This window comes from Carya illinoinensis, chromosome 1 (genome assembly GCF_018687715.1).
Source record: "Carya illinoinensis cultivar Pawnee chromosome 1, C.illinoinensisPawnee_v1, whole genome shotgun sequence".
Taxonomy (NCBI): domain Eukaryota; kingdom Viridiplantae; phylum Streptophyta; class Magnoliopsida; order Fagales; family Juglandaceae; genus Carya; species Carya illinoinensis.
Genome location: NC_056752.1, coordinates 21,630,110 through 21,657,543, shown reverse-complemented (window position 1 = coordinate 21,657,543; position 27,434 = coordinate 21,630,110). Strand labels below are relative to the sequence as shown.

General features: G+C 38.1%; 2 protein-coding genes across 9 annotated transcripts in view; one reads left to right on the top strand and one right to left on the bottom strand.

The window, feature by feature from the left end:
- The window catches only part of LOC122313343 (beta-glucosidase 11-like), a 100,933-nt gene extending 95,185 nt beyond the window's left edge, over nt 1-5,748 (top strand). For 4 of the 5 annotated variants that reach the window (XM_043128268.1, XM_043128259.1, XM_043128298.1 and 1 more), the window contains exons 10-13: nt 4,679-4,707; nt 4,799-4,886; nt 5,038-5,128; nt 5,315-5,748. In XM_043128268.1, the coding sequence (XP_042984202.1) occupies nt 4,679-4,707; nt 4,799-4,886; nt 5,038-5,128; nt 5,315-5,564 (458 nt within the window). In that variant the 3' untranslated portion in view covers nt 5,565-5,748. The remainder of the gene's footprint in view (nt 1-4,678; nt 4,708-4,798; nt 4,887-5,037; nt 5,129-5,314) is intronic. The other variant, XM_043128316.1, reaches the window with a different exon arrangement.
- Nucleotides 5,749-7,080: 1,332 nt separating this feature from the next.
- LOC122313379 (phosphatidylcholine transfer protein-like) lies at nt 7,081-26,923 on the bottom strand. 4 transcript variants are annotated; one of them, XM_043128337.1, is made up of 7 exons: nt 26,515-26,922; nt 25,293-25,437; nt 21,309-21,569; nt 9,077-9,158; nt 8,590-8,780; nt 7,409-7,670; nt 7,081-7,279 (listed from the first exon to the last, which is right to left on the bottom strand). In XM_043128337.1, exons 1-6 carry the CDS (start codon nt 26,691-26,693, stop codon nt 7,410-7,412), a joined length of 1,119 nt encoding a protein of 372 aa, XP_042984271.1. In that variant the 5' UTR covers nt 26,694-26,922; the 3' UTR covers nt 7,081-7,279; nt 7,409. The 4 variants fall into 4 exon arrangements, 3 of the variants coding, with proteins under 3 accessions (XP_042984271.1, XP_042984263.1, XP_042984278.1); XR_006243382.1 differs by lacking the exon at nt 7,081-7,279 and adding an exon at nt 7,975-8,142 and having other exon boundaries at nt 7,528-7,670; nt 26,515-26,923; XM_043128329.1 differs by having other exon boundaries at nt 7,081-7,670.
- Nucleotides 26,924-27,434: the final 511 nt, after the last annotated feature.

Sequence of the window (27,434 nt, the reverse complement as noted above, 5' to 3'; positions counted from 1 at the left end):
AACTTCAAAAGGAAAATATGAAGTAGTAGTTACATGATCCTATTATATGCAAACTCTATAAATGGCAAACAATCATCTCAAGTTTTTAAATTCGTATGAACAACAGGGCGTAAGAGCTGAGTTAAGGTCCTATTAACTACTTCAGTTTGGCTATCAATCTGTGGATAGCAAGTAATGGAAAATAAAAACTTAGTATTCAATTTTTCCCACAAAACCTTCCAAAAGTAGTTAAGAAATTTAACATCAATATCAGAAACAATACTCCTAGACACATCATGAAGTCACATTATCTTCATAAAAAGCAAGTCACTTTGTTTGTGGCATCATCAATTTTATGACATAGAATGAAATGTGTCATTTTGTTAAATCTATTCACAACTACAAAAATAGAATCTCTACCTGTTTTTGTCTTAGGCAGCTCTAAAACAAAATCCATAGATATGTCTACCCATGGGTTACTAGGAACGGATAAAGGTGTATACAACCCATGTGACAAAACCTTATATTTGACCTTTCTACATGTAATGCACCTACCACAAATGACGTCTCTTTTCATCTTAGGCCAAAAGAAATGTTCATACAACAAGTCAATGAATAGCAAATGATACTCCCATAAACGTTCATGCAACATGTCTAAAATCTTCTTTACACCAAAACGATCCATCAAACCATATCCATGCACAAGCAACTCATGCATAAGACTAGTAAGCTCACAAAATCTATTCTTTTTAAACAAATACAAATCTAGTCTATAAAATTGAGCAAATGATGCTTTCTCAAGTATTCCGTATACACTAACCAAGCCATCATCATTAGCATGCAATTTCTTATCACATTCAAATCTCAATAACTTTGCATCTGAAATAAAGATAAGGACATATTTTCTTGATAATGCATCAACCATAAGATTTTCCTTAGCTTGTGTGTACTTGATTACATGAGGAAATGTCTCAATGAATTGCACCCACTTGGCATGCATTTTATTCAACTTATCTTGTCCTTTTAAGTACGTCAAAAAGTCATGCTCTTCAAAGAAAGGTTGGGTAAGGATTGTCATTCCTGGTACAAAATTAATGTAATGCACTATCTTTTTAATAGGTGGCAATCCACTAAACACACCATTAAGAATCATGACCTCATATCCATGCAACAAAGAAACAACACTATTAGGCAAAAAGTCATTAAATCCGTTAGTATAAAAGCTTGTCTTAGCATAAAAACTCACTTTTGTTTTTCCTTTTCTCTCTGCAATCTCTCTTTCTTTTTCCTCTCGTGGCTCCACTCTTTTTTCTTGACTCTCAACCACCTCTCAATTTTCTTTTTCACTGTCACTTTCTCTTGATGTTTCAGTCTCATTCTCTTTTTTTCTTTCACTCTCTTTTTTCTTTCTCTCCCCTCTTTTTTTGAACTATCGGCCTTACAATTGTTTTTCAACTTATTCTCTATTTTTCTTAATGTTTCAGCCTCACCCTCATTTCTTTTGTCTCTGATTTTTGGTCTATTTCTTTCTTCCACAATCTCACTATCACTCTTTCTTTTTCACTCAACCTCACTCTTTCTTTTTCTTTTTTTTTTTTTTTTTTTTTTTTTTATCAATCTCGGTTTCCCTCTTTCTTTTGTGATCAACCTCACTTTCGCTCCTTTTTTTTTTTTTTTATCAATCTCACTTTCACTCTTTCTTTTTTTATCAATATTACTTTTCAACTTCAGTTAATCCTCATGGACCTGTTTTGTGGTTAAATGAGTAAATTTGATTGTTTTTTCATCCTTTACAAAGCTGTATATGTTCTTGGCTCCATCATGGATCACCTTCCTATCCTACTATGGACTCCTCAACAAAATATGGCCAGCATGCATAGGCACAACATCACAGAGCACCTCATCCTGATACTTTCCAATTAAAAATGATATTAGCACTTGCTTATTTACCTTAACCTCCTAACAATCATTCAACCACTGCAACTTATCTGGTCTAGGGTGTTTTAAGGTAAGTAAATTCAATTTCTCGACTAAAGTAGTGCTAGCTACGTTAGCACAACTCTCTCCATTAATTATCATACTACATACCTTGTTGATGTGGCATCTAATATGAAAAATATTCTCTCTCTACTACTCTGTATCATCCATCTTAATTTGAATATTGAGAGCACGCCTGACAATAAGAGGCTCATCATACTCTTCATACTCATACTCATGTTCAACACTAGCCTCACGCCTCTTCCTATCTCTCACACCTTGCAGATTTCTAATCACTGCACCTCGTTGATCCATCATATCCCTCACTTCCTTCAACGTCAAATTCAATCTTTCAAACTTTTATTGCATGGAGTGCAATACAAAGAATGAATTTTCTGCTACCCTCTTCAGTGTTGAGTCACTATTATGAGATATCATAATGTGCTGTAAAAAAAGAATGTTAGTGGTAAAAATCTCACACACTCACTTACGTGTTTACACTTAAATAGTGGCACTCTACTCGTGTTTCACTCTTAATTAGTTTTTTCCCAATAATGATCTCACACTCTCTTACCTTTTTACCTCAAGAGTTTTCCTACTCAAGTTTTTTAAGAACTAATTGAACTCAATCAAAACAATACAACATTATTTTATTCAAACTAGTAATTAGGTTCAAGAAATAAGAACACGAAATAAGAAATGAACAAAACAACACGAGACTCAAAAATATATGAGGGAAAAAGTAATCACAAGACAAGACACAACCTATAATTATATGTATTTAGCCCCTTTTATGATAAAGCTCAATAAAAATATATATATATTTTTTCTATATTCTTTTTTTCTTTTCTTTTCTATTTTCACTAATTCAATCACAAACAATTGATTCAATTGTGAAAATCAAACAATTAAATTCAAACACACAAAATTGACAAGGAAATAGAAGAGGGAATCAATAAAATGACATTCCAAGCAATTGACAAATTTAGAGATGCAAGAAACCCTAGAATTTTGAAACCCTAGATGATGTAAATTTCGGCCACCCTAACAAACCCTAATGACAAAGCAACTTTGACAACCCTAGGATGAAAGAATTTTGGCCGCCCCAATTAAAAAAAAAAAACAAAACAAAACACAAAGAGCTCGAATGATAGAATAATTTGGCAACCCTAAGAAAAATGAATTTCTACACATTTTTTTTTTTTAACCCTAGAACAATGAAACCCTAAAATTAAATTTAAATATGCATGAATTAAAAGATAAAATCAGACCTGATTAGAAACCTTGTTCTGAATACCAAATGATATGAACATGTGAGATTGGAATCCCTTGAACCTATAATCAATTTGAAAACTCACCCAAGAAAACCAAAATCAAGTCAATGGATAGAAGAATCTAGACCAGTCGAGGAACTTGTTTCAAGAACCTAGATTATATTAAAATCTAGACCCGTTAAAGAACCTATCTCAAGATCCCAAATTACAAAGGAAGAACACTACAAAAGTTGTGATTTACCTTTGATAAGTTCAAAAGTTTAATCGATAACAAGAGAAGATAAACTCAACTCACAATGAATAAAATTCATCAATTTTCATAAACTTCTTAAAATGAGCGAACAAAGAGTATTTAAACTAAAACCTAATTAAAACTCTAGGAAAAATAAACCCACATCTTCCAAAAAATACCCTTGAATGAATAGTGTAGTGGCTACAGTGCACGACTACAATACTGCTACAGTACCTTAGCTTTTTAAAACCCTAATTCAACAAAATAAAACATATGTGGGCCATGTATCCTCAAGCCCAATTATTCTAGACTAATTCCTATAACTAATAAAATTAGCTATTTTAATAAAATAAACAAATCTAAAGCCTTCAATTACATAAACAAATCTAGGCCATAATTTATATTGCATTCTTCCATTGCTTGTATAACGTGGATGATAATTGGATCTCCTTTTCTCAAGCACATATTGAATATTAGACTCTTGCTAGACTCATCTCAAGTGAATTATACCAATTCTTATATTATTTCATTGCTCTTCTTAGCTCTCGATCATGTGATTGTTCCATTTGGAACTTACAATGAATCTTTAAGACTCGGTCCACTTTAGAGCCTATCAACACCACTGCGGCAGCTTCTATCCACCCTAAGGTGGTTTCCAACCATCATGCAAGTGCAGGGAGGGGTGAGAGAGGGAAGGGGGAGGAGAGGAGAGGCACGGGAAAAATTAAAAAAAAAAAAAAAAAAAAAAAAAAAAAAAAAAACAGTACACTTCTAGTATGCCACATCAATGTGTGGGATTCCTTTGTGTCTATAGTACTTTCCTTGTTAAAATATACAGATTGAACTAAATGGATGGAGACTAACTTCAACTAGGAGTGATTATTAGGTACTTCTCTAGTATGGATACCGCGTGATATTCCCATCCTATCGTAGGATGATATGTCAACAAAAAATTGATGTTTGAATTTTAATTATATGGTATGCTGCAATAAGATGGGAGTACCCCGGGAATATCTAATAATTTTTGTTTACCTAGAATGCAATTATTTTTACTCGACATGAGTGAGCTTACCAATCGAGCTGCGCTAATCCGTGGTTGATTCTGAAAGTTTCTTTACCGTGCTCGATAAAATGTTCAGCTCACTATAAATATATATATATATATATATATATATATATATATATATATATATATTATTTTAAATGCTTGTTGCAGGCTTCGGAAATGATACATCCAGATTCGAGGTAAGCCTTTAAACAAAAAATTATAGAGCTCTTTTACTAATTATGTACTGGTTCAGTACTCCATAATTAGTAACCATCTTGTTTTACTCAGTTTCCAATTGTAGCCTGGGGCCTGCAAGAACTGCTGAAGTATATCAAGAGAGTTTATGGCAACCCTCCTGTTTACATACATGAAAATGGTCTCTCTCTCTCTCTCTCTCTCTCTCTCTTCCCTTACACCAATATGTTGGACATCCATTGAATAGGGTTTAGATGTAAGCACAATTTACTGTCAACTTGAGTTACAATCTAAATTAACGAATGTGACATGGCATTTGCATGTCTGGGTAGGTGAACGAATGATACGTAATTTGACATTGGAAGACTGGCCAAGGGTGGAATATTTGCATGCATACATTGGGAGTTTGCTTGATGCATTGAGGTACGTGTATAGACCTCACAAACCTCACACTGGATAATAATACACATCTATAGCTATTTTACAACTTAGTTTATAACAATCAATGTAATTGCATCATTTCATTAATTTTTTGCTGCAACTCTTTTTTGTTCTTTTCTTTCTCCTCTTTACCCATTGTTCTTTAATTTATTTTTTTTATTTTGGAAGGAATGGATCAAATACGAAAGGCTATTTTATATGGTCCTTGTTGGATTTATTCGAGTTGTTGGATGGCTTCGAATCCGGATATGGCCTATACTTTGTTGACTTGGATGATCCTGATTTAAAAAGGCAACCAAAACTTTCTGCGCATTGGTACTCCCATTTTCTCAAGAGATCAAAGGGCATGAGATTACATGGACTCACTGAACTTGGGATGAACTTATCTGCACTTTCGCGCTCTCACTTCTTTCAGTAGATTCTTCTTTTCACTTGCCGTTGCACAATGATTTGGTGGTTTTACTTTCATCTACCATTGTTAACTCTTCTCCCAAAAGTGTGATTTTTTATGTATTGGGGAAAAAAACAGAATTATATGTAAATTGTTGACACCTGGAAAGTAAGTAAAAACTAGCATCATTATATAATGGGGTTAGCATCAATGATGGTAAAACACCTAAAACACCGAAATCAGTCCCCAGAATTGTTAAAGGAGGGGTAGTCAGGACCGTGCAATAAAATACCATTCGTTTCAAGTAAAATGGAGTGAATTATGTCATAATATCGCAAGGCTATTTTATTTTATTTGGAGTATAAGCTCAATGGCACAAGTGAGTTGTAATAGTTTCCTTTCACAATCTTGAAGCAGCTAATTGCATCTTGTAACTACTTAGTGGACTCCCTCTGTTAATTACAATTGTAAATTGAGAAGGGTCACTTGATGGAATGAGAGTAAAGGCAGAATTAATCTACTTATTGTTAGAATGGTCTTCATCAGGACCGTACGCTCGATATTGCACAAAATTTAAAGCAGAATAAAATCTTCAGACACTCCTGTGCTTCATCACGAGCTCGTAATTTCTAAGAAATCCAAGGAAGTTAGACCGAGGGAAGCAGCGCAGCACCTGAATTGATTTCACCGTAGAATATGACATATGTAGGCTTTGATGTATAAGCTGATGCATGGAATACAATATGTGATGTGTGCGCAAATGGAGGTACTCGTTACCGTTTCCACAAAAGGGCCTGAATATTTGTTGTGACGATAACAATACAAAATTGCTTCCAGCATGTTTTCTGAATCAGTGTGATCCCTTGAAACATCTCTTGAAAACCATCAAAGAATCCAAAAATATATAAATGGATTCTCTCTAAACAACTGATTCTATTTTATTGATAATAAATAACAATAGGTACTAGCTAGTTGAGATCTTAATTATGTCCCCAGACACAGAAACATTCCAAGATGTTGAGATCTTAATTATCTAATGAGTTGTCATGCAGAGACCAATGAAGTGCCCTCAATTTGTCTAAAATCACGTTTTCCATCTTGCTCAATCTCCTGGCATCCCTACAGGGACATCATTCTGATTGAACAAGATGCATTCTAGCACAAGTGGAGCATTCCAGTTGCTCAAACTCAAATATAAATTGGATACGACAAAAAGGCATGTAATCTTGACTGGGGAGAACGGGAGAATCGGCTGAAGATGCCCACCATTAAAATGTCGTCCTCACTACCAAGCCCGAATCACTTTATTCACAACAGTCCACCCTGGTATAACTAAATTCCAAAATCCTCTAAAATACCATGCAATTTACTTGCCTCCAATAACTGCATCATATTTCACCTTCCATAAATATTTTCCGCTTGTTTTTAGCAAGCTCTATACCACCAATTAATCGTAGTTACTGCAGAATTTTCACCAAAAGAGAGCAAAAGTCCAACTACATCATCCTTTCCAGAGTGTACACGAAAAGTTGGTAGATCAAAATTGATAAAATTTGAGTTTCTATAACGTTTCATTGACTAGATCAGTTTCTTATTTTGTACACAACATCAAGATGTATGTAACATGAAAGTACTGAGTTTATTTACAAAACTTGAAAACATAACATAGGAAAATAACAAAACAAAATTATTTTACAACCCCACCCGCTCCCTTTGTCTTTTAACCTTCTTTATTCCCTCATCTGCACAGAGGTAAAGGCAGACAAACATTCCACAAATGGCACATAAGTTAGGTGCCAAGCTACAACAAACAATATTATAAACTATACTACGCTGTCCAATATCAGTAATGATGCATCAAGGTCATGTACCTCAACTTTCCCTGCTTTGGTCTGATGTGTTCCCACGCTTACTTAGCTTTGCCAAGATGTATGCCATGGCAACTTTAGCGCCCAGGCTAGTGTGACCACGAGACAGGCAGATTGCACCTCCAACAAAGAGCAAACCATTTGCCAGAAACTTTCTTGATGGTCTTCTTATGAACTTCTTCTCTTTAGGTTCATTGGTAATTTGTCTATGAAAAGCAGTTGCTGGAGAGGTAATACCTTCCACGGTATCTAATGCTGGTGGAACCTATGTTGAGAAAAAAGTTAGCGTAAACACCATCAGCATGCAGGGAAAAACTACATGTGTATAGATCTTCTTTACCTATGAAAGAAAAGAAGCAGTCTCAAACCTACTAAGCAGGTTTGGTAAGTAAGATGATAATTTTAAGTTGAGATGAAAGTTTAAAATATTATTTTTAAGTATTTTTATTTTTTTGGGATTTGAAAAGGTTGAATTGTATATTATATTTTGTGTGGGAATTTGGGAAAGTTGTAATGATGAGATGATAATTTTGCGTTGAGATAAGAATTTTGAGTTGAGACATGCTTACCAAAACGCTACTTCCCTCCCACAAAGACATGTATAGATAAGGCCAATGCCTTAATTTTGATTCAACCAGTGCACTGAAAAACTTTAACAGCTCTTGCCTAGGCCAGGAAAGCAAACTGGATGGACCAGATCAGATGATGGGTTTGTTTGGGTTTACCATCATTAAAGACTGTACAAAGGCATTAGTTGAAACCTTGAGAAACCGAAACGCCAAAATGAACAGCATGTCTAGGCGGCAGTATGTCACAAAATTCTACCGTTGACACTGCTGTTGAGAACCTAATCTAAACAAGCCAAAATTGTAGAAAGGCTACTTCAAAAGCTACTATTTTTCCAACACAACCTAGGGGATTTAATTATACAAAAGCCAGGATAACAACATAACAATAAAAAAGGGAACTGCGACCCTCATTAGTTGTCTTTGAATGCCATAAATCATCACGCGAAAATGATCATATATCCAATAACATCTCCACCTAAACCAATTCTCTGGTCAATTCAACATAGCACAATTGCCTCAGAACATTCTAGTCCGAAAGCTTAAATAAAAAAGTACTTGAAAAAGATCTCGAAAGAATAAAGCACACAGTAAAATGCGAAAGGATATAGTACAGACCTTCTGAATTAAAGTGACTGCAGTGACAGCGGAATGAGGATGGCTGACAGCAGAGTATTTGAGCAGTGCATTATCCATATTACACACATAACTCCATATCCCCTTAGCAAAGGCCAGCTTAGCTATATTGACATTCAAACCAGCATCTTCTTGGTGAAACATTTTGATCTCACAAGCATTTCTACCAGGTACTGTAGTAAAATAATTCAGAAACACACAACTCATTTTCCCTTCAAGAATATAAAATTAAGTTCACCAATGTCATTAGCCAAGTTTGACCACAACCCAAATAAATGTACAAGTGGAGCTTAAGTAGAATAGATAAGCTTCATGAATATCCACCATAGGTAGATAAAAACAACCCAAACAAACATAGGTTTATAAAAATATAGGCCGTGACAGCCCACATTTAAGTTTAGAAATGAGTTTCTTGTCAGAGAGAGACAGAGAGAAAGTGAGAGAGAGAGAGAATATGTTAGGCACTTGCCTTTCCTGATTCGCCAACCTGATCTGAAAAATCGAGCACGTACATACTTCTTCTGTCGTGGTGTGGAAGGATGTTCACATTCCTATTGCCAGGATTGGAAATGAACAAAAACTCTCAGGTAATGGTAGCTAGAAGGGAAATGAGAGCATCAAAAGTAGAAAGGTTATAGTCACTATTCACCAAAGATATTGTTCACATCCCTCAGATAATTATCAAGAAAGTTCAAGAGCATCAAATTAGATAAAGTTCTGCTCTCTAAGAATCTTCAACACGGTTTATTCTCATTGCTGAAACCATCCACTGAAAACGTGATGGCAGGGAGCTGTATTTCCTTAGTCTAGTTACTGAATCTATCTCCCAGAAATATCTACTTGTTACCTGGGGTGCCTATCGAACTATCCCAGGAATAATTGTTCTCACAACAATACAAACACAAATAAAGACCAAACAGATTAAAGAAGAAAACAATTGCTGCAAAGAAAAGAAACAGTTCTTTTTTTTTTTTTGGATAGGAAAAAGAGGTTTTATTGATCCACGTAAATAGGCAAAACCCGAGTACACAAGAAGTATACAAGAAAGAGCCTAATTACAAACTACGTGCTAAGGATAGTAGCATAAAAGTCATTAAGACTCGTTCCATTCAATACAATAGAAGAGACCCAAAGAAACAATGTATGAAAGAAAAAGACCCTAAAACCATCCAGAGAGCATTCCCTATTCTCAAAACAGTAGCCATTTCTTTCGTTCCATGTGTGCACCAAATTAAATATAAAGGTACCATCTTCCATACAGCTGCGATCTGGCAATTGCCCCTAATCCCTCGCCAACAAGACAATAAGTCTATCACCCTCCTAGGCATAGCCCATGCGATATCAAGCCTCAAGAAGATTTCATCCCACAATACATTAACTACTTCGCAATGAAGAAGAAGGTGATCCGCTGATTCACTGTTGTGTTTGCAAATGAAGTACCAATCCATTATGTAGAGTCCACACTTGTTTATAGTCAATATTTTACCATGGGAAGCCAACCTATCGAAGAAAGCAACCTTGAGGGGGACATTGCTCCTCCAAGTGCTCTTCCAAGGGAAGGCATTGAAGGAGTGAGTTGTCAAGGCTTTGTAGTATGAACGAACTGAAAATTTCTTGTTCCCTATGCATGTCCAAAGTAATCTGTCCTCCCTTCCTGCCCTTTACTTCAGCTCATATAACACGCCGTAGAAATTAGTGACGTCTCCCACCTCCCAATCCTGGACAGTTCTAGTGAATCTCACAAACCAATGAATGGAATCAGTAGTATTGCATATATTATCAGCCACCGAGAAACCCTGATTAGACGCAATCCCATAAAGAGAGGGGGAAAGCATTTTTCAAAGCAACATCCCAACAACAAATATCATGCCAAAACCTAATTCGCATGCCCCCTCCCACCACAAACCTACAGTTATTGTGAAAATCATCCCAACCATTTCGGATAAGTTTCCAAACTCCCACGCCATAAGCTCCTCTTACTTCCTTAGAGCACCAACCTCCCTAGATGATCCCATTTTTTACATCTAAAATATTCCTCCAAAGAGTGTCTCCCTCATGATGATAATGCCATAACCATTTTCCAAGAAGTACCTTGATGAAATGAAGGTTCTCAATTTTCTTAAGCCCAACCCACCACAAGACAAAGGGGTGCATACTTTATCTTTAATCAAATGGAATTTCTTTGCATCCTCCAACCCTCGCCATAGAAATCACGGAGAATCTTCTCCAATCTATTCGCCACACCCCTGCAAGCACAGAAAATAAAGAAAGTATGTTGGGAGATTAGATAACGTACTCTTAATAAGTGTGATTCTCTCACCTTTAGACAAGTAAATTCTCTTCCAACCCGCCAGTTTGCCTTCAATTTTCTCAACAATCCCTTCCCACATTACCTTAGATTTATAAGGGGCCCACAAGGGGAGTCCAAGGTACTTCATAGGCAAGGATGAAACCTTGCAGCCCAAGATGGTAGCCACCTCACTTGAGTTATTGACCGAGCCAACGGGAACTACTTCCTACTTAGATAAATTCACCTTAAAGCCAGATACAACTTCAAAGCAAAGTAGAAGTGCTCTTAGGGAGTGAATTTGATCCAAATCATGGTCACAAAAAATCAACGTATCATCAGCAAAAAGAAGATGGGAGCCTAACAAGCTTCCATGCGAAGAACCGCCCACCAAGAAACCCGAGATGAAACCCCCATCCACCACCACTTCCAGCATTCTACTCAGCACATCCATGACTAGAATAAATAAGAGTGGGGATAGTGGATCCCCTTGTCTCAATCCCCGAGAGCTATTGAAGAAGCCTTTGGGATTGCCATTGACCAAAACAGAGAATCTGACATTTGTAATACAATGCTTAATCCACTGACAGCATCTTTCCCCAAAGTCGTACCTACCAAGGATATATATAACAAGAAATCTCAGTTCACATGATCAAATGCCTTTTTCCATATCCAATTTACACAAGATACTTGGAATGCCGGCTCTGACTCTACCCTCCAGGCATTTGTTGGCAATGAGGACCGAGTCTAGTATTTGCCTTCCTTTCACAAAAGCATTTGGGGACTTCAAGATGATCTTCCTCATGACTTCGCTCAACTGCTTTGCTAAAACTTTAAAGACGATCTTATAAACCCCACTTACCAAGCTTATGGGACGGAAATCATTCACTTCCACCGACCTTGCCCTCTTGGGAATAAGAGCAATGAAAGAGACATCAAGGCTCTTCTTGAATTTCACAAAAGAGTGAAATTCAATAAAAACCTTCATTAGATCCTCCTTAACAATATCCCAACAGGCGTGAAAAAAAGCCATTGGAAAGCCATCTGGTCCTGGGGGCTTTATCTTTGTTCATACCTTTTAGCACGCCAAGCAACTTGCCTTCTTCGAAAGGCCTCTCCATCCAAGTTGCGTTTGTGTGATCAATGGAATCAAAAACTAGACCGTCTACCTTGGGCTTCCAAAGGTACTGCTTTTTCAACAGCTTATCATAAAAGCGGACAATATGATCCTTAATAGCATCTCTACCCAATAAAACCCTGCCCTCCGCATGAAGGACCTCTATGGCATTGTTTCTTCAATGAGAGTTTGTAACTCTATGAAAAAACTTTGTACTCTTATCCCCTTCCTTCAACCAAAGGGCCCGTCATTTTTGCCTCCATGAGATCTCCTCCATAAGAGTGATTTTTTCCAGTTCAACGACTACAGTCATTTTTCTTGCCCTATCATCAGCCAATAATGCCCTTTCCGCTCTTTCTGATCAAGTTGTGGTAGCTCCATAAATAGTTTGTCCCACTGGTCATTGATGTTCCCAAAGACTTCCAAATTCCATTTTCTTAGATCATTCTTCAAAATTTTAAGCTTCCCAACTAATACAAAGCTAGGAGTGCCCATGAGCTGATATGAGGCCCACCACGAGCTGACTTTCTCAATGAACCCATCCACCTTCAACCACATGTTCTCGAACTTAAAGTATTGTCATCCCTCATGAAGATCTCCACAATTTAGTAAAATGGGGAAATGATCCAAGCAAAGCCAAGGGAGCCGTTTTTGGCATAAAGTGGGGAAGTGGACCTCCCAAGAACGAGAAACAACAAACCTATCCAATCTCAACCAAGCCCTTCCGTTTGACCAAGTGAAGTCTCCCCCTGCTAAAGGGAGATCCACCAAGTCTAATTCAAATAACAGGGCTGAGAAACCAGCCATAGTTGAACTCATGCTAGAAACCCCGACCGCTCACTCGGAAATCGAGTGATGTTGAAATCACCCTCGATACACCACGGAACACTAGCTGTAAATCTGACTCATAAGATGACCCTTCATCCAAGAACCCCCCCATCCAAAGAGTCGTCAACCTCTTCCACCTTTATGCACAGGACCCTGGATAAAGTCTCGACAGACCTAACGAAAGCTGAGGGGCTTAGGGAGCTTCCCTTGTGGCTGGCCCAAGTGAGGACAACACCTCCATGCCACTAGACCTACCATCCACAGCTGGGAGTTGCTCCAAAGTACAGGCCGAAGGGTCGTCGGTGACCATCGGCCCTTTCTGTGTTGGCAGCGAGTTGTCGGTGGCTTGGGAACAACTGGCAACATCCATCACTACCAATCCAGAGGCCTTTGCAGGACGAAGCAACTCATGTGAGGCTGTCAGGTGCTCTCTAAAAAAGTCAGAAGGATCGCCACGGGAAGGGGCCTAACTGAGGCCAGGGGGCTGACGATAGTTGTTGGCTTGAGGCCTGTGACTGAGACCTAACAGCCTAAGGCTGAGGGCACATGGGGTCCCTCTGCAAGTTAGGGCTCATGGGCCTAAAATAGTCCAGCCCACTACCTGCCCTCCCATGATCCACGTGCAAGTGGGGGCTCTCAAACCTCCTTAAATTTGCGCCCAGCCCATCCATAAATAAAGGCCCACCACCCTCACTAACCTCTGCCCTTACAAACACCTTTCTTCCAACTTTAAGAGTTCCATCTTCAAAAATAGGCAAAGCTGAAGAAACCGTAACCTCCCTGCCTAGTCCCATCACCATACTCAATCTCAAATCAACTTTTTGCATCAAAATGGAAACTTCTTCTAGAACTCCAAAAAGTTGTGCTCTGACAGCCCAAAGAACACCCTCTACTTCCCCCACCTTTTTACATCTGTCAGAAGACCCCCCATGACCACTAGGCAAGGACCATGCTTTCAATTTCCCCCATGGTAGAGTTGCACTTTGCCGAGGAACCAACCAAGACAGAGGTGTAGGTGGCTGAAGTCCCTGATTCCAACCCAAGGCCATACATCCCACCCCGACGCAAACCACCCTCTGGGTGCACCACCACGTGCTCAACCACCTTCTTGAGGTGGTAAGCAAACCCCTCGCAGCCGCTACCCTTAGCGCATTCAGGAACAATCAGAGAGCCCCTTCTCCAACCATTGTTAAACTCCTCCAAGTGAAGATAATAGCCCCTTGAATTATGTGATGTTGCAATGTGAGGGCCCCATTACCCACCCTCAACTTTTTGAAGAAACCTTCACGCCAATGAGAATCAATGGCTTTCACCACCATTTTTACCACCCATGAAGCCACCGCCCCATTGATGAGGAGGAACAAAGCCATATGTCTATTTCTCTCAGTGATATGAAATTTGTTGACACCCGCCTTCGAGAAAATGAAAGTTTTCAATTCCACTGTAAAATGCCTAACTTCTTCCATCGGAACTGAGCAGGAGGAGAGTAAAAGAGGGAAAGAAAGAAAGGGGATGAAGAGGGGAAGGGAATCAAAGAGGAAGAGGGAAGTCAACTCCGGCGAGGGGCGCCAGAGTGGAGGTTGTATGGAGAGAAAATAAAAAGGCCGTTCGAATCTCCAACTAGGCCAGAAACAATTTTTTTAAATGAATCCTAAAGAGCTCATCACATCATTAAACAAATGGATATTAAGAAATCATAACATATTCAAACACTATGGTAGACATTAAGGAGAATTACCACGTGCTCCTTCCCCTAATCAAATTGATCAACCCATCCACTTCTGAACAATTTTCTTCTAAATTGGAAACTCAAGTAGAAAGAATTGGAAACTATTCCCCAAGTAGGCCGCAGCCATAGGTAAGCAAAAGCCTTCAAATTTCAACACATACAGAGCAAAGGCTATTACTAGTTTGGACAGAGACATCATATGGCAATCAGTGATTGGTTCTTTCAATTTTCATAATCATATATCATCTTTAGTTTAGTTTGAATTTTCCTTAATAAAATTTCAGTAGATTGTCTTCAATCCTCCTGCAACTTATTTCCAAAGAACAAGGTGCCTCCCTAGGGGTAGGAGCATCTTTGATAACATATCTCTAACACAGGAGTTAATCCATAATCTCAACAAGAACGTGAGAGAATGCAATCTTTTGTTGAAAATTGATGTGACAAAGGCCTATGACAAATAGGAGTTTTTTCTTTTTTTTACTTTTTAGTAGGTAAAATAAATTTTACTGAAGGCAAAAATAGGCATCCCAAGTACACAAGAGGTATACAATGAGAATATATAATTACAAGTTAAGGACTAGAAATGGATACAAGAAAGTCCATATATACAAGGTGTTAAAGAAAAATCTTGGAGGAGCGTTCCCAGTCATCATAGCATTGATCAAGTCTCTCCATCCAAATGCACCACACAAGACATTAGGAATAGTTTTCCACACAACAGCAATTTGGGGGTCACCTAGAAGACCCCTCCAACAAGCTAGAAGATCCACCACCCTACTGGGCATTACCCATGCCAATCCGGTTTTGTTAAAGATGTCATCCCATAATATCCTGGCCACCTCAGTGTAATAATAAAATTATAAATGATACATTGTTTCACCATTTATCTTACACATATAACAGTAAGCCCATCTCTCCTCAGATTATCAATAGCAAGGAATTTCCCAAGGGATAGCCAAAGAAAGCTACCTTGGGAGGCACCTTACATCTCCAAATGCATTTCCAAGGAAAATAATTGTGGTTCTAAGCTGTTAGAACCTTGTAGAAAGACCAAACTGTGAAACACCTGCTCCTGTTTTAAAACCAAATTATCCTATCTACCTCAACATTACCCATATTCAAAGCATACAGCAAGCTGAGAAATTCAGAGAAGGCACCTAAACTCCCAGTCTTCAGCCGGTCCATGAAAACAAACATTCCACTAGTGTGAGCCACTAGAGCTATCCTTCATTTCTGCCACCAAAGCCTCATTATCTCGAGCAACCGAATACAAAGTAGAGAATGTGGTCTTGAGGGCCCCATCCCCACACCAAGTATCATGCGTACACTCTTGAACCCTCACAAACCCCAAATCTGCAATATCTAGAAAAGCTTCCCCCATCCACTTCTGATATATTTCCACAACGCTACCCCATATGCACCCTAACCTCATTAGAACACCATCCCCCTTATCACCCCCATAAGAGTCAATAACCACTCTCCATAACGCCCTCCTCTTGATGAAAAAAAACTCTTCAGACCCCCAACCAACCACAAGAGAGCAGTGTGCATACCTTATCCCAACTAACAAGATGGAAGTTGCCCTTGTCCCCCAATTCCTCCCCACAGAAAAGCATGAAAAATCTTCTCAATACGATTGGTTACACCTATAGGTAAGGAAATAAAGATAGGAAATATGTTGGGAGATTAGAGAGAGTGCTTTTTGTTAAAGTAATTCTACCCCCTTTAGACCAGTAGACACTTTTCCAACCAGCCAAACTTCTTTCTATCATCTCAATCACTCCATCCAAAACTGGCTTTGCCTCAAAAGCAGCCCCCAAAGGAAGGCAAGGATATTTTATGGGTAAACAAGCAACCTTGCAACCCAATATGCTTGCCAGACTACTAAGCACCGGATTCAGTTGGTAATGAATTGTGTAACTTCTACTCATTATTCAATCATGTTGCATACAACCTATATACGTTTCTTTAAGTCCTCCAGAGGGTTTGGCAAGGGGACCCTCTGTCCCCTCATTTGTTATATTATAACAGAGAAGGTATTGAGCAGAATGCTAAAGAGGGCTTTTAAGTTGGGAAAATTGGGGGTTTTGTGGGACCTAGTGGCTGTCCTAGTGTAGCTCTCGTATGCTGATGAATTGGTGTTTTGGTTAATGGTTCAAAAAGTTATTTTAAAGGCTCGGCTGAAGTATTGTATAGTTACAGAGTTTCAGGACAACTTGTGAAAAAAGCTAAATGACTTATTTCCAATATGTGCTTCCTTCTTATTCAAGAAGGATTATTTCCAATTTCAAGATGCTAGTTTTCCTTGTATCTATCTCGGTGTCTCAAATCACACTAGGAAGCTTACTGCTCGTATGCTGGAATCATTGCTAGGCAAGGAAAGGAACAAATTGGCAGTTTGGAAGTCTTTGATTGTAACCCCCCCTCCCCATAGGTCATGAGTGTTACGAACTTTCGTAACTGTGCCTAATAAAGAGACCCAACATAATAAAAATATCGCATTTATCAAAAATAAATTCCCAAAAACATAACTTAAGAAAATAGTCTCATAGAAAAAAAACTTTAAAACTGGTATTTTTGTGTAAAAACACGTATTAACTAGGTCTGAAAATTCTTGAAACATGATCTATGCCTGGCCACTTGCACATCAACACTATCTTCTTTACCTGGACATAACACAAAAATAAACAAACAACCAAAATAAGCCAAATACTCAATAAGTAGCGCATCATATTGTAAACATAATAAACATAAGGTTTTCTTGAAAGACATGCATACTTAATACTTGTACTTGTACTAACATGAGCATGTAACATGTACTACGTATAACTCATTAAACTTGTGCTTCCTTTATTTAATGGCAAGAACACCTTAACCCAGTGTGAAGGGTTGTGCATTGGTTTCACTGCCTGTAGCAACAAGGGGAACCGCTTAACTTATCATAATTGTAACATGTACAATGTATAACTCATTAAACTTGTGCTTCCTTTATTTAATGGCAAGAACACCTTAACCCCCGTGTGAAGGGTTGTGCATTGGTTCCACTGCCTATAGGCACAAGGGGAACTGCTTAACTTATCATAACATACCATGGTGAACCATGCTTAGGTCTGTGGCTTGCACATCCACCCAAAGCATGCATATCTTATGGCCATTCTTGAAGTTTCTTTCATAACATGTCTATTAGCTTTCTTATCATGATGCATGTAAAACACATAATAACATCACATTATGGCCTATTTTTTCAGAGCCACATCTAATAACACCTCAGCCTTTTATTTTTTGATTTTAATTTCTGATTCTTGGAGGGGATTCAAGTATGTGGAAATATGTTTTGTCTATTTTAAATAAGGTTATAAAGGGTATCGCTTGGATGATTAAGGAAATACTAATTTCTGGTATGATTATACGGTCATTTGAAAGGAAGGTTAACTGATATGGCCAAGGAAGTTTGAAATGATAATTTGTTAGTTTCTTATGTGAGAAATGTCTCTAGTTTAGAAAGATTAAAGAATTTCTTAGGAGATGAAATGGCTAGCCAAGTTTGTATATCATCTCATTTTCTTCAAAGAGGTTGTGATTTTCCTGCTTGGAAATTTTCTTAAAAAAGGTGTGCTTTCTATTTTTTCTGCTTGGAACTTATCAGAGCCCAAGGTCAGGAAGTCACTTAGAGTAAATGGGTTTGGAGACTGGGGGTCTTTCGGCTAAAGATGGTTAAAGACAAGGCACTGGGCCCTGACGGTTTCTCTATGGGTTTCTTTCAAACTTGCTAGGCTGTAATAAAAGATGACCTATTGAATGTGTTCCAGGAGTTCTACTCAGCCGGAAAGTTTGAAAAAAGCCTTAATGCTACTTTTCTCGCACTAATTCCAAAGAAGGTGGGGGCCGAGGAGATTAAGGAGTTTCGACCTATTAGCTTAGTAAATGGGGTTTACAAGATAATTTCCCAGGTGCTAGCGAATCGTCTGAGTAAGGTAGTGGGGAAGCTTATTTCGAAACCTCAGAATGCATTTGTTAAGGATAGACAAATCCTAGATGCGGTTCGTATTGCGAATGAATGCCTAGACAGTCGGTTGAAATCTGGTGAGGCAGGGATTATATGCAAGCTAGATATGGAGAAGGCGTATGATCATGTCAACTGGGAGTTCCTTTTTGATCTTTTGGGGAAGTGCGGGTTCAGAGAGAAATGGTGTTCATGGATTAGGTGGTGTATATCAACGGTCAAATTCTCCGTCTTGATAAACGGAAGCCCAACTGGTTTCTTTTGTAGCACACGAGGCTTAAGACAAGGAGATCCGTTATCCCCTTTACTCTTTGTGATTGTGATGGAGGCACTGAGCCGAATGTCATCAACCTTGGTTACGAATGGGTTGCTCACTGGATTTAAGATTGGAGCTCCGAATAGGGGAGTTGTTAATGTATCTCACTTATTGTTTGCAGATGATACTCTTTTCTTTTGTGAAGCAGTCCCTAACCAGATTCGAATTTTGAAAGCCCTTCTCCTTTGTTTTGAAGTAACTTCCGGATTGAACGTTAATTTGGGAAAATCTGAGATGGTGCCTATTGGACGTGTTCGGCATATTAGACAGTTGGCTAGTATATTGGGATGCACGACTACATCTTTACCCATGACTTATCTGGGACTTCCACTAGGGGCGACCTCGAGAGCGGCTTCTTTATGGGACCCAGTTATTGAGAAAGTGGAACGTCAGCTAGCTGGATGGAAGAGGTTAGATTTGTCAAAAGGTGGGCGGATTACACTAATTAAGAGTACTCTTTCTAACCTACCCACCTATTTTTTCTCATTGTTTCCTATTCCAGCAAATGTTGCACTTCGGTTGGAGAAACTTCAAAGGGATTTCTTGTGGGGTGGAATGCGCGCGGAACAAAAATTTCACCTTGTTAGGTGGGACAAGGTATGTAGCCCTATCTCGAATGGGGGCTTGGGCATTAGAGATATGAGAACTTTCAATCGAGCGTTACTAAGCAAATGGCTGTGGAGATATCACAAGGAACCTAAAGCCTTGTGGAAGACGGTTATAGAGAGCAAATATGGGGGCCTATTGGGGGGGTGGGGGGGGTTGTACAAAAGAAGTGAGAGGAGCGCATGGAGTGGGTTTGTGGTTACATATAAGAAAAGGGTAGGAGGTCTTCATTCGTTATACCCAAATCCATTTAGGAGGAGGAACCCGTATTAAGTTTTGGTACGATACTTGGTGTGATCATGTGGCACTAAAGGAATCTTTTCCTTCGCTATTCAGAGTTGCAAGAGATATTGATGCCTCAGTAGCAAATGTACTGGAAAGATCAGGGGAGCAAATTCAATGAATATCATATTCAGTAGGGCGGCACAAGATTGGGAGATGAGCAGTATTGAAGCCTTTTATAGCCTTTTGTATGCTACTAAACTGGATAATTCACAGGATAGTTTATGGTAGATACTTACAGTTAAAGGTACTTTTTCGGTGCACTCTTTTTATAAGTCTCTTTCCCAAGAGACACCTATTCAGTTCCCATGGCGAAAGATATGGAGACATAAGGCGCCACCCAAAGCAGCATGTTTTGTGTGGACTGCAGCATTGGGTAAGATTCTCACAACTGATAATTTGAGGAAGCGCAGAGTGATCATCACAGATTGGTGTTGCATGTGTATAAAGGGAGGTGAATCGGTGAACCATCTCTTAATACACTGTGAGGTAGCGAGTAGACTATGGAATAAGGTACTTGGTAGAATAGACTTGGCTTGGGCTATGCTAGAGACGGTGGTCGGGGTATTGGCCAGTTGGAAAAATATGAGAGGAAATCAACAGATAAAAGCAATATGGAAGATGATCCCTATATGCATCATGCGGTGTCTATGGAGAGAGCGCAATAACAAGACATTCGAGGACAAAGAGAGATCGTTGGAGGAATTGAAAGTTTTTTCTTTAGAACTCTTTGTACATGGATCTTAGCGGTTGATTTCAATGGTTTGGGGCTACATGAGTTCCTTTTATCCATTGTTCACACCTAGATGTGGTCTCTAATCTTTGTATCAGGCTTTTGCCTTCTTTTGATAATATAATTTATTTTACGTATCAAAAAAAAAAAAATCTCCTGTGGGTACTGAAATAATTGTTTCAGTCAAATACAATTGAATATTAAAAGTGCATGCTATTATATATGGTGCATGCAATTACATTGCCGGTACCAACCAAGCAACAAGATTATACTCAAGTTCATATGAACTAATACGTAATTGAAGATACGTTGGTCTGTGCACATATACAGATATAAATATGCCAGCAGATATGCAAGCAAGCATCCAAATAAACCGAAAGGTAAAGCTAAAAAAGAAAAGAACAAGAATCTCAAAAGTTAGCGTAATGCCCTTTTCCCTTGTATTTTTGTCAATAAGTTAGGTTAGCATCTTTCATACAAAATATGGCTCTCTTTTGATGTTACGAATCTCAACTTTCACAAACCAAGAAGGTTAATAATGTAGTTCCTGTTTATATTTTATTTTTATTATCGTTATTTTTAACAGGTTTTTCCAGTCACACTATACATAACGGTAGAAGAGTTCGATACAGATGCAACCACAACTAAATGCATGATTTAAGTATTAATGATATCCAAGGACAACAATGTGCAAAATGAAAATTGCAGGATCAACATTCAAAAAGTTCTAAGAGTAACTTATAAAAAAAAGTTCTAAGAGTAAGGGAATACACAGTGAGACCAATGTTTGGTTAAATTACCTTAATAAAACAGTAGAAAGTTCTATCTTTCCCCTCCCATAATCTCCAAGCTAATATGTATTCCCTAGGTGTTAAGAGTGGAAACTTTTTTATAGTGCAACCGATTTCAACCCCATTAGTTCGATCCACCTGCAGCTGCTCATGCTCAACCAGGGTCTTGTCCCACTTCTTTCTGTAATCATTGTCCATGTAGAAGTCTCTTAACATCTCAGGAGAACAGTTCTCAAATACTGTTTCACTCAAGTACTTCAGGGGACCATCCTGCAAACAAGAAGAAACAAAGGCAAACTCAAGCTCATCACTGATATACAGGTGCTATGTGAGCATAGATTCCAAAAGAGCTGCTAGCCAATTCAGGTGTAATATACTAAAAAAATATATAAAAACACAGATGGAAATTTCGGGAAAAAAATCATGAGTGGCTGGTAAACAAAATAAACAATAACAATAAAAATAATGAGAAGGATGAAAGAAAAGCCTATTTGTTCATGCAAACAAGTTAAAAACAAGGCATTATTAGGGAAGTGACTGTGGAGGTACCAAATGGAAGGGAACTTGTTGTGGAGAGAGGTTATTGATCACAAGTATGGTTGTGCATGGGGGGGATGGTGTTCTAAAGAGGGCGGGGGTCTTATGGAGTAAGCCAATGGAAATTCATAAGAAAGGGGTGGAACACTTTTGAAAAATATCTCAAGTTTGAGGTGGGTGATGGAGCACGAACCTGCTTTTGGTTCGATGTATCGGGGAGAGCCCTCTTTGCACTGTTTTTCCAGTTGCTTTTAACTTGACTGGAAATAAGCAGGCCCCAATTTAAGTATTATGTCGTGCCAATGGTACGGTAACTTGGAATGTCACTTTTACAAGAAATGCTTAGGACTGGGAACTTGAAGAGCTGGCAGATTTTTAAAGTTATTTGTATTCAGCAAAGCTAGGAAGCAATGGGGGTGACTGTATGTTGTGGACTCACACAGGGGGAAAAAGTTTACTGTTAAATCTTTTACAACGTTTTGACAATCCAACAGCCCACTTTCTTTCCATGGAAGAGTATATGGAAGGTTTTAGTACCGTCTAAGTTGCTTTCTTTACCTGGACAGCTGCACATGGGAAGATTCTAACGGTTGATAATCTAAGAAAGCAAGGTATGATTGTCGTGGAGTGGTCCTACATGTGTAAAAGGAGTGGGGAATCAATAGATCATTTGCTTTTACATTGTGAGGTGGCTGGCGAGTTATGGGCTGGTATCCTTAGTAGAGCCAGGCTGAGTTGGGTTATGCCTAAGAGTGTGGTGGATCTACTAGCATGCTGGCATAGGCCTCACAATAGTGCTCAACTGGCAGCAGTGTGGCGGATGATACCTTTGAGCTAAATGTGGTGACCATGGTCGGAAAGGAATGATAGGTGCTTTAACAAGAAGGAGCGTGTAGTGGAGGAAATCTGGAATTTTTTTGTATTCTCTCTTTTCCAATTGTTTTCTGCTATTGTATTGAAGGGTAGGACTGTTCATGAGATTTTATCTTCTTTCCAGTTTACTAGAATGTAATTAGGTGTCTCACTTTGTATTCATCCTGTGTACTTGGGCATTTCCTAGTTTCATTCTATTCAATAAAGATTATTACTTATCAAAAAAAAAAAAAAAAAGTTACAATATTTCCTCAACTTTTTTTCTTTTTATAAGTTATTTCCTCAACTTTTTATGCCTAGGTGTATAGAAATGAATAGATAATTTCTAGGACGTGCGCAGGTCCTGATGGGTACTCAAATGTTGTGCACAAAATTGCATGGCGATGAGTGCTCACAAACAGAGGTGCTTCACCTTTACCATGCATCACCACGATGATAACCAAAATTTAAGTATCATCTATATAAAATAAATAAATAAACCAACTAATACAATGACATGCTGGGCTGATTTAAAATTGCATATTTCCTTCTCCTCTAGCACAGGAAGGGCCGCTGAATCACCCCATATATTTTGGATGTTTCTTGGGAGTAGTTGAAAGGCTCATAGTTGTTATAAGTACATAAGCGCATAAAACAAACATGTGATATGCTAACGAGTGTTTGGATAGTAGGCTTAGATCTGGAGAGCCTAGAGTGCTCTATAAAGTGGGCATTGAGAAGGCTTATGACCATGTCAATGGAAGTTCCCTTTGCACTTGCTGATGAGAGGTGGTTTTTGGGAAAAATGGTAATCTTGGATAGTCCATTGTATCTCTACAGTGCACTTCTTAGTTTCAGTATAAATGTAACTCCATCTGGCTTCAGCAGTTCTCATGGCTTGCGGTATGGAGATCCTTGTCTCCTCTGCTTTTTGCCATAGTCATGGAGGCACTCGAGTGTTTATGTGGGGCATAGAAATGTTTGTGCTCTTAATTTACCACATCTTCTGTGTGCAAATGCTTTGATGCTTAGGTTCTATTCGTGCTTTAAACCAGTTTTTCAGGTTGAAATCGGAATTGGTTCAGTTGGTCATGTCGACAATGTCAACAATTTGGTGGGTATTCTAGAATATCAAATGTCCTCTTTACCTATGAAGCATCTTGTCCAAAGGTGGTAGGATCACTTCAATTAAGAGAACTCTTTCTAATCTGCCTATGCATTTAGGTCTCTTTTTCCACTTCCTCTAGTGTAGCTAAATTGCCTAGAGAAGTTGTACATTGACTTCTTTTGGGGTAGTTTTTGTGAAGGCTGGTAAGCTGGGCCAAGATATGTTGAGGGTGGGTTGGGAGTTGGGAATCTACTCTTGTTTAATTGTGAACTATTGGGGAGGTGGCTTTAGCGGTACTAGAGTAAGAGAGAGGCCTCATGCGGAGAAGTTGTAGATTCTAAATGTGGATGGTTGTGGGGTGGGTATTCTCATGAGGTCAGGGGCCTCATGGGGTGGGATTATGGAAGAGCGTAAGGAAATAAAGGCTAGAGGACATTTTCAAATCATCTTATACACTAGGAAATAGACAAATCTAGGATTAAATTCTGGTATTGTGCAAGATGAGTGGTGAGACTCTTATCATCTTTTACTGTGGCATTGTGCAATGTGGAGGGACTTCCTTAGACAGGTTGATTTGACCTGGGTCACATCAAAAAATAAAATAAAATTGTGGACCTATTTTATTCCTAGAGAAGGTTAGGTGGCAACCCACAAATTGTAGCAGCATGAAAAATGATTCCTACTTGGTTCATTTGGTGTATTTGGAAGGAAATGAATGAGATATTGAGGACCACAAACAGATGCTAGAGGAGCTCAAACTTTCTTTCTCAATAATTTTTCCTTTGTACAATGTCGATAGATTTTAATGGGCTTAAAATTCCATGACTTTCTTGCATCTTTTTTCTCCTAGACAGCTCTCTCTCTTGTATACATCAAGTAAACTTGGTTGCACCTTTTGCACCTTCTAATGAATATTTTTTTTTTTTTATATAGGTTTTCTAATGAATATTTCTTATAAAAAACAATATGCAATATCAACCCAAAAGCCCTCCAACCCACCTAGAAGATAATATGCTTGGAAAATCCGTTTTTTAAAAACAAAAAATGTTTTCTCCCATAAATTACCACACCCTTCTCACTTACACCCATAAACTTTGATTTGATATAACTTAGATCCTAATTTGAAGTTTTAGAGTCACTTATCATCTAGGTCAGAAACTATAATTAACTTTGATACAAAAACTTATAGAAAGATTAAATTACCCATCACGCACCATTGAATTATTTAATTTTGATGGTCAGGATATTTTTTTCTTTGACACATTTTTGCCCAAATCAAAAGTGGTTTCCAGATAGAGGAGGCAAACTGGTACCAAAACTTCAGAATGAGGTTCAAGTTGTGCTAAATAAAAGTTTAGAGGTGCAAATGAGAATATGGTGGTAGTTTGTGAGGGAAAAATGTAATTAGCCGAGAAAGCATAAATTTTCAAGACCAGAGAGAATGAAACTTTAAATCAAATCAATATCTTTCTGTTATGTAAAAATTTAATTGTAACCTTAGGCTTGCAACATTTAGCATTGTAGGACAGAACAGTATTTCTTTTGTCTATGACATGTTCCCACTTCTCATTATCATGGTGCTCCTGATCCAAATTTTCAATTAGGAACTTTAAATCAGCATCTGACACAATCTCCGACATTCTGCAGGAGTATACAGACTTCCATGTCAGAATACAATCACATCTAAAAAACCTGTGGAATATCAATTAAGAACAAAGTAATTTGGACAACATTGCAGTTCCACCACTTGGTATCAATGAGCAGAGAGCAAAATAAAATCTGGTACTAAATGAGACATAGAAGTCATCTTTAAGATACATTTAAATTTGATGATAATGATCAGCAATCTTACTCGGAAAGTACTATAAAGATATGGAAAAATATGGAACTATTGTTATGTAAGATCCTTATCAAATTTTAACTAACTGAGAGGTTAACATTAACTATCTCGATAAGTAACAGTCTCAGTTTATGTAAAGTAGAATCCAAGAGAACTTTTTTGAAAGTTACCTAAGAAGAGAGCTAAATTACCTCGACTCACACAAGTTTGGCCAAAATTACTAAGATTTTTTTATGAACAATGTTCTGACATGCGCCAACAACATGAAGAGGAGAGAACCCAGTTTTGTGAATCCCAGATGATACAAAAACACCTTGAAAAAATCACAAAATTGCATATGATAAAAAGGATAGAAGACCTAATTTCCAAAATACCTAATGCACTTCCTTTTCAATTACAAATATTATTGAACTTCTAAAAGACCAATTGAGATTCGAAACACCAAGTAACCTACAGAGATTCTTCTAAGCCTAGCAAAACTCATTCGAAGGATTAGCATCCGGTAGTAGTCACAAACCCAGAATCATAAGTTACTCATCAAAGAAACAAGCCTAGAATCATAATGACCCGCTCTAATTCAAACCAAAAAAAGAATCTAGTTTCTAGAAACCCAGCCACTAAATTTCTGAAATATTTAATAAATAAGCGGAAGAGAAAATAGGGATGGCCCGGTTGTACCCATGAAATCAGAAAACCTAAATTCATTAAGAATAGAAATGGCCCACCACACTCCAACACACCAAATAACTTTGTTAGTCTCATCAACAAATTTCAAACAATCAATGAAGAAGCACAAAATTCAATGAAAAAAAGTTGCACCCATTTGAAATTGGAGAAAACCCAGAAAAAATAAAATAAAATAAAAAAAGGTAGCATACTTTAATTGCGGATTAATCTTAGCGCCAGAATCAGACAGGGTCAGATTGGAACTCGAGAATATAAAGGGGAACCTCTTGTAACAGTGCCAAACCAATATCACAATCAAAGCAAAAACAGTGGCCCACCCACCATGCCCGTTTTCCCGCCAAAGTTCGTTCAATGACCCTCCGAACAACATACTGTGGAAGTAATAATTGCGAGTCCCAGACTTTCTACAAGTTTATCTTCCGGTTTCTCTGCTTCTCACAAATTATACGAAACCATGAAAGTACTGCGAGATGAGCACTGTATCTCTCTTTTCTCTGCTCGGCCGCAATCTACTTCTCCGCCTCTGCGGAAAATATGAAGTGCCTTGATAAGAAGCCATCGGTGCCCAAGGCCAGGATGGGAAGGATCAGGCGAGGTCGGCTTTACAGTTATCGAGGGTATTTTAGCCATTTAGTACATAGAATGGTTGCCAAAGTTTTTCAATAAAAAAATTTTTTTAGCCACAAAAAATATTTCACAAAATGACGTGTGGCACCCCGTTCTCATTGAGGACTAGGCGAGCTTTTTCAGTGGTAAGGAAGCTGACCGATCGGACAACACCGTAGAGGAAAATTTTGTATGTAATGATCCAGATGAATGACACGTGTAGGATATTTAACTTATGAAATCATAAGAGAATTGAAATAGAACATATTGCAGTGATAATGTTGATAATCAAGTACAGAATACTATATTTTATGAAAATAAGTCTTATCGTCCTTCATTAACCACAAAAAAAATACATCATGATTACAATAAGCATAGACAGGTGGATTTGGGTGTTGAGAAATGTTAAGAAGAGTTGTGAATAGTAATAAAAAGTAGGTAAAAAGTAATGAATAGTAAAAAAAAATAGGTGAAAAGTAATAATAAAATAATGAATAGTAATGAG

Coding starts and splice junctions, on each gene's coding strand:
- LOC122313379 (XM_043128329.1), bottom strand. CDS start 26,693: ATGTTGTTCGGAGGGTCATTGAACGAACTTTGGCGGGAAAACGGGCAT. Junction 21,570..25,292: donor CTAAATGTTGCAAGCCTAAG/GTTACAATTAAA, acceptor TCTTGTTTGCAG/GATGGTCCCCTGAAGTACTT. Junction 7,671..8,589: donor CAGTCACTTTAATTCAGAAG/GTCTGTACTATA, acceptor TTCTCAACATAG/GTTCCACCAGCATTAGATAC.